Raw genomic sequence first — 6,745 nt, 5'->3', positions numbered from 1 at the left:
AGTCCATTTTTATTTGCCTTGGCGATCGACGCACTCACGTGCCACATACAAGGAGAGGTGCCGTGGTGCATGTTATTTGCAAATGACATTGTTCTGATTGACGAGACGCGAAGCAGTGTTAACGAGAAGTTAGAGATTTAGAGGCAGACACTAGAGTCTAAAGGTTTCAAGTTGAGCAGGATCAAGACAGAATACTTAGAGTGTAAGTTCAGTAGGACGACTCAAGTTGTGGACGAAGAAGTGAGGCTTGACTCTCAAGTCATCCCTAGGAGATAGAGTTTTAAATACCTTGGGTCAGTTATACAAGGGAGTGGAGCGATCGACGAGGATGTTACACATCGTATTAGGGCGGGGTGGATAAAATGGAGGCTCGCTTCAGGTGTTTTGCGTGATAAGAATGTGCCACCTAAACTTAAAGGTAAGTTTTATAGAGCGGTGGTCAGTTCGATTATGTTATATGGGGTGGAGTATTGACCAGTCAAGAACTCCCATGTCCAAAAGATGAAGGTGGCAGAAATGAGGATGTTGAGATAGATGTGCGGGCATACTAGGCTAGATAGAATTAGAAATGAAGTTATTCGGGACAAGGTAGGCGTGGCCCCTGTGGAGAACAAGATGCGAGACTTAGATGGTTCGGGCATGTGAAAAGGAGAGGCACAAATGCACCGGTGAAGAGGTGTGAGAGGTCTGTCCTAGAGGGTCTAAGGAGAGGTAGAGGTAGGTTGAAGAAGTATTGATATTAGTTTGAGTGCCCGTATGAATTACTAAAGAACTTGGTTCTTTACCGTGTTCCTTAAGCATAAAGTAAACAAGCAATAAAATGAACACAATGATTTTTACTTGAAAAATCACCCAGCTCAAAAGGTACAAAAACCACAACCTACCACGTAAGATTTTCAGCTCTAACTCCACTAGAACACTGAGCTAAAATATATCAATTACAAGACTTTAATTAAATACTCTCCAGTACTCCTACTACTCCTATTTAATTCACAAGTTACTCGAACTTGTAAAGCAAAATACTCACTCCAACTCACTAATTGTTTATCACACTTGATTACAACTCAATTTTCTAAAACACATTCACTAGACTGATTCAGAAAGAATACAAGACAAGTACTCAACACAAGTAAACGACTTATGAATATTTAGTTGATGTATAAAGGGATAGTTCAGAAATCCACAGTCGATCCTAATTAAAACACAACTTCAAATCTTCTAGGAGTCTTATTCATAGTTAGCTTCCTCTTTGATAGGACTCCTAATGTTCCAAGGATTCCACAAGCTTTGGGATTTTTGTTTCTAACTCAATTATCCATATCTTCTTGAGCAACGACTCTTATCAATTACAACAACCATCTTCCACCAAACTCGGACCTGGTAACTTTGAAATAAAGTTATTATCTTGTACAGACGTACGAGTATCACTCACGAGGAGCTGATTCATTCTCAGGAGGAGCTGGCTCTTCAGAACAGTTAAGCAACTACGTTGAGGACCTGGTTCTTTGAATATTTAGTCATACTTTGTTAATCATCAAAACTTTAATATTCAATAAATTCCCCCTTTTTAATGATGACAAACTTTGTACACAGCAGAACCAGATAATCACAACAAGTACTATTGACAGACATGTATGTTCACAACTTGTATATTCACAACCTTCCAACCTTATCTTCCTCGTTTTGGCATCATCGAAAATACACACAAAAAATGTTAGATAGTAAGCACATATAATGTTAGATTCAGGGCCAAATAAGCTACAATAGAAGCTTAAGAAAAGGCATTAGACTTAGTTGATGATCCAAAATAGTACAAAGAAGTAAAGCTGAGCAATATGAGACATTAAGTAGTGCGAAAAAAGCCCAGGGCCTTGTCTTCATCACTAGAACAAAATAAACTAAGCATACTGCAACCTACTCAGACTAAGACAAAAGGAACAAAAGATAAGGCATCACTGGAATAGCAAAAGGACTAAGGTCACTAGGAAGGAATAGGTTCATGGGTGAGAAGCGTAGGGGGTCAAAGATTTCAAAAGGGTGGCAATTTGTTGATCATGAGCCTCTTAGTCTCTTCTGATATCTTCCCTGAGTTGCTTTGTTTCCTTTCTCAGCTCATTATTGTTTTCACAAAGCTTGGCATTCTCTTCAACAGTCAATCCCAACCTCTTGCTCAACTCTGCAACGCTACCGCTCCCAGGAAGAATAACAGATCCTATGGGTCCTCTAGCCTTGATCTCCTTATACCCACACTGCTTGAGGGTAACATCATCCAAAACTTCATTGTGGTTTCCAAACCTAAGCTCAGGTAAGGCAATGTTGAGCTTGTCAAACAACTCAGTCAACATAAAATCATATGGCATAGCATGCTTGGGTTTGGAAGTATCTGCAGCTCCTGCCATATGCCGAATAATCAGGCTAGAAAGATTGATAGGTCTACTAGTGTCAAGCAGCTCCATTATAACCATGTCCAGCAGAGTAGCTTCATGCATTCTCTTAGACCTATGAAGAATGCAAGAATTGACAAAATGAAACAATAACTTATGGAAGGGAGTTATATCAGTCACTTTCTAGGAAGCATCTAGTTCAAATTTTTGGGAGAACTTCCTGGTGACAATAATGCCAGTGTCAACATCATTCTCTATGGCTGGCCACTTCTTCTTCAAGTAATTGTCAAATCCCAGGGAAGAGATATTCAGGAGCATCCCCAGATCCTCAACATTAAACTCCATGTCAAAGCCCTCTACCTTACTCTTTACTACCTTCCCATCAAATATGAAATTTGCATAGAACTCCACCACAACAGGAACACATATTGGGTGGAAGCTTTGACAATCATATGCTTCCACAACTCAAGTTTTTCAACCAGTTGAGCCATCTCCTTCTCATCAGTGTTCACAAGAATCTTCAGGATACCATAGACAGAGGTCAGAGGTCCCTTTGAGATATCTTAGTATCCTTTTGACAACCTTTGGGTGATAAACCTTGGGATTTTCCTGAAATCTTACATATAATCCCACACTAAACACTATATCAGGACTGCTTGTTGTGAGGTACAATAGTGACCCAATCATTCCTCTATATAGTTTCCATCCCACACTTTTTCCTTCTTTATCAAGGTTCAGCTTTGTTACAGTTGCAATGGGTGTGTCAATGGACTTAGAGGAATCCATGCTGAACTTCTTCAGTAGTTCTTTGATATATTTTTATCGATGTATCATGGTTCTAGTAGGTGCTTGCTTGATTTCCAGCCCTAGAAAGAAGTTCAATTCACCCATCATGCTCATTTCAAACCCATATCCCATCATCTCAGCAAATTCCTTGCACATTGATTCATTCGTAGCCCCAAAGATAATATCATCCACATACACTTGCACAATAAGAATTTTCCTCTGCTCCTTAGAAATAGAGTGTTGTCCACTTTTCCTCTTACAAAGTTATTGGCTAAGAGGAATTTTGAGAGCCTTTCATACCGAGCTCTTGGAGCCTGTTTCAGTCCTTATAGAGCTTTATCCATTTTGAACACATAGTCAGAAAATTCTTCACTTTTAAATCCAGGAGGTTATTTGACAAACACTTCCTCCTTCAAGTAACCATTCAAAAAGGCATTTTTTACATCCAACTGGTATAAAGTGAACTCCATGTGGGCAGCAAAGGCTATAAACACTCTTATAGCCTCCATTCTAGCTACATGTGAAAATGTCTCTTCATAGTCAATGTCCTCTTCTTGATTGTATCCCTGAACCACCAGTCTAGCCTTGTTCCTTGTGATATTTGCTTGTTCATCCAACTTGTTTCCGAACGCCCATCTGGTACCTATGACAGTTCTGTTCTTGGATTTCTGTACTAGGTGCCAGACCTTGCTTCTCTCAAACTGATTTAGCTCCTCTTGCATGGCTATGATCCAGTTTGTATCTTTTAAAGCTTCTTTGATGGTCTTAATTTCAACTTATGAGAGGAATGTTGTGGATGTACAAAGATTTCTTAGAGAAGACCTGGTTTGCACCCCTGCATTTGGATCAGAGATGATCTTCTTAAGAGGATGTGAGCTTTGATTCTTCCATGGCCTGATCTGTATACCTAGAGAAGATACACCCAATGAGTGACCCAAATGAGCAGGTTCAGTAGGTGTCGCTTCAATAGTCTGGTCAGCAGTTAGAGTAGTTATTTCTTCTTCTTGTTCCTCTTGATCACTGTCAATTTCGTTGTGGTTTTTAGATCCATCTTCATCAGATTCCTTTGTATCTCCATCACCACTGAACCCTATGTCATAATCTGAATCCTGCAGACCTTTGTCAGCCAAGTTGTTAGATTCATCAAAATTAACATAAATATTTTCTTTCACACACATAGTTCTTTTATTAAAAACCTTATAGGACTTACTGTGTGGAGAGTAACCCAAGAAAATTCCCTTATCACTTCTGTCATCAAACTTACCTAGAGCTTCTTTCCCATTATTATGCACAAAATATTTTCACCCAAAGGCTCTCAGGTGTGTGATGTTGGGTTTTCTTTCTCGAAGTAACTCATAGGGAGTTTTCTCAAGAATGGGTCTAACCATGCATCTATTTATTAGGTAGCAAGACAGCAAGGAAGTTTGATTTACATAAAACCTCTTGCAAGAAGATTCTATCCATCATGTAATGCCCCTTTGACTAGAAAGTAAAATCTCTGTCAAAGACAGATCTAAAGGCTTGAACAGTTAGGAATGAAACTGCCTACGGGAAGAGTGAGCTCTTCTTTCTCATGATTGCCTCAGCCCAGAAATTCTTAGTCAGTCCCCTAGCAATCAACATGGTCCTCCCCATGTCTTCTAAGGATCTATTCTTTCTTTCTACAATCCCATTTTGTTGTAGAGTTATATGTGTAGAGAAATTATGGTCAATGCCATGTGAGCCACAGAACCCAAGGAATATTGAATTTTTAAATTCAGTTCCATAGTCAGTTCTTATACTTAAAACATTACATTCTAGCTTTTGTTGAATCATTCTGAGAAATACACAGAAAATATCAAAGGTTCCATCTTTGGATCCCAAAAACAAAGTCTAGGTATACCTGGAGAAGTCATCAACAATCATAAACACATACCTCTTACCTTATCTGCTTTTTATTCTCATTGGTCCACATATGTCCATGTGAAAGAGTTCCAGAGGTTAAAAGTACTTATAAACCTTATATATTTAAAGGATGATCTAAAATATTTCCCTCTAGCACATGCATCACATACCTTATCATAGGCGAACTCAACTTTAGGTAGCCCAAGGACCAAGTCCTTTGCTACCAACTTATTGAGTTAAGAGAGACTGGCATGTCCCAGTCTTCTATGCTATAGTAGTGGATTATCTTCCACTACACTCAAGCATGTGTGCTCACTCTAGGGAAGTGACATAATCGATATCTTGTAGACATTGTTATGTCTCTTACCCTTTAACACAATTTCATCAGTATCAAGCTTTGTGACAGTACAAATTTTGGAATTAAATTTTACCTCATTTCTTTGTCACACATTTGAGATATGCTAAGAAGATTGTGTTTAAGACCTATCACATAATACACATCTTCTATATCATGAGAGAGTGACTTTCCAACCTTGCTAATACTTGTTATCTAGCCTTTTTTCCCATTTACAAATGATACACTCCCTCCTTGGAAGGTTGTCAGTGAGAGTAAGTTTTTCTTTTCTACAACCATACGTCTTGAGCATCCACTGTCTAGATACCAATCCTGATTGTATCCTCTCACATTATCCTGCACCAAAATTTACAAGTTAGTTTTGGGAACCCATACAAGCTTAGGTCCCTTTTTGTTTGAGAAAGGATGAATCAGATCCCTTCTTGCCCAAAAGGGGAGAGGATTAGAAGCTATGTTTCTGTTAACCTTAATCCACTTAGTATAGACATGAGGATTAACCTTTGTCTCCTCTTCCATCTTCACATTTTTAGCAATACCAAAGGTGCTTCTAAACTGAGCATGAATTAAAGCAGGACAAATGTCTCTAAAGTGTCCTACTCTTTCACAATGAGTGCTCATTTTATTATTAGAAATTCCTACATACTTTGGGTCAAACTTAGGGACATGTTTTCTATAGCCAATTCCAGATTTGTTAAAGCTACAGTTTTTATTCCGCCAATTTATGTCATCAAAAGATCTATGCCATTTGCTTGGTCTAGAGGGGTCATAATTAGCCTTTTCTAGGTTTTCATGTAGGACTTTATTTCTACATTCAACATCACAAAGATTATCATTAGCAATTTATAATTCCTTTTCAAGCTTATCTTGAAGATCACTCATTTTTCCTTTGCCATGTATACCAGGAGACTTATCATTCTCAAAAGTAAGCTCAAGAACCTGGTTCTTAAGGTATTTGTCTTGTTTCTCTAAACTAGTTTTGTCAGATTCAAGTTCTTTGATATCAAGTTTGACACAAGAAAAGTTGCTTATTACCTGATCATTTTCAGTACTCATTTTATCCATTTCATTCATTAAGGTCACAATTATGTCCATCAATTGTTTTTTGGGCATAGCATGAATATTTTCTTTCAAGACAGATATACTTACCTTTTTTGCTTTATCTACAGTTTCTGAATCACTCATGGCCATTATTCCTATCACTTCTTTCTCTGTTTTGGATTCTTTAATTGCCATCAAATCCACTTCGATATTTTCATTTTCAAAGTCAGTTTCCAAGGTTCTCCATATATCATGAGCAGAGATGCAAGAGGACACTCTGAGGAGGGTGTTTCTAAAT

General features: G+C 38.2%; 1 protein-coding gene across 1 annotated transcript; it reads right to left on the bottom strand.

Moving 5' to 3' along the window:
* Positions 1-3,559: 3,559 nt before the first annotated feature.
* On the bottom strand, positions 3,560-3,892 carry LOC142167350 (putative mitochondrial protein AtMg00820). Its single transcript, XM_075227513.1, has one exon. The coding sequence runs from the start codon at positions 3,890-3,892 to the stop codon at positions 3,560-3,562; it is 333 nt and encodes a 110-aa protein (XP_075083614.1).
* Positions 3,893-6,745: the final 2,853 nt, after the last annotated feature.

Source organism: Nicotiana tabacum, chromosome 12, assembly GCF_000715075.1.
Source record: "Nicotiana tabacum cultivar K326 chromosome 12, ASM71507v2, whole genome shotgun sequence".
NCBI lineage: Eukaryota > Viridiplantae > Streptophyta > Magnoliopsida > Solanales > Solanaceae > Nicotiana > Nicotiana tabacum.
Note: the sequence above shows the minus strand (reverse complement) of the source record. Positions and strands in the feature narration are given on the sequence as shown.

Excerpts from the sequence above, each read along its gene's own strand:
- LOC142167350 (XM_075227513.1), bottom strand. The coding sequence starts at position 3,892 with ATGCAAGAGGAGCTAAATCAGTTTGAGAGAAGCAAGGTCTGGCACCTA.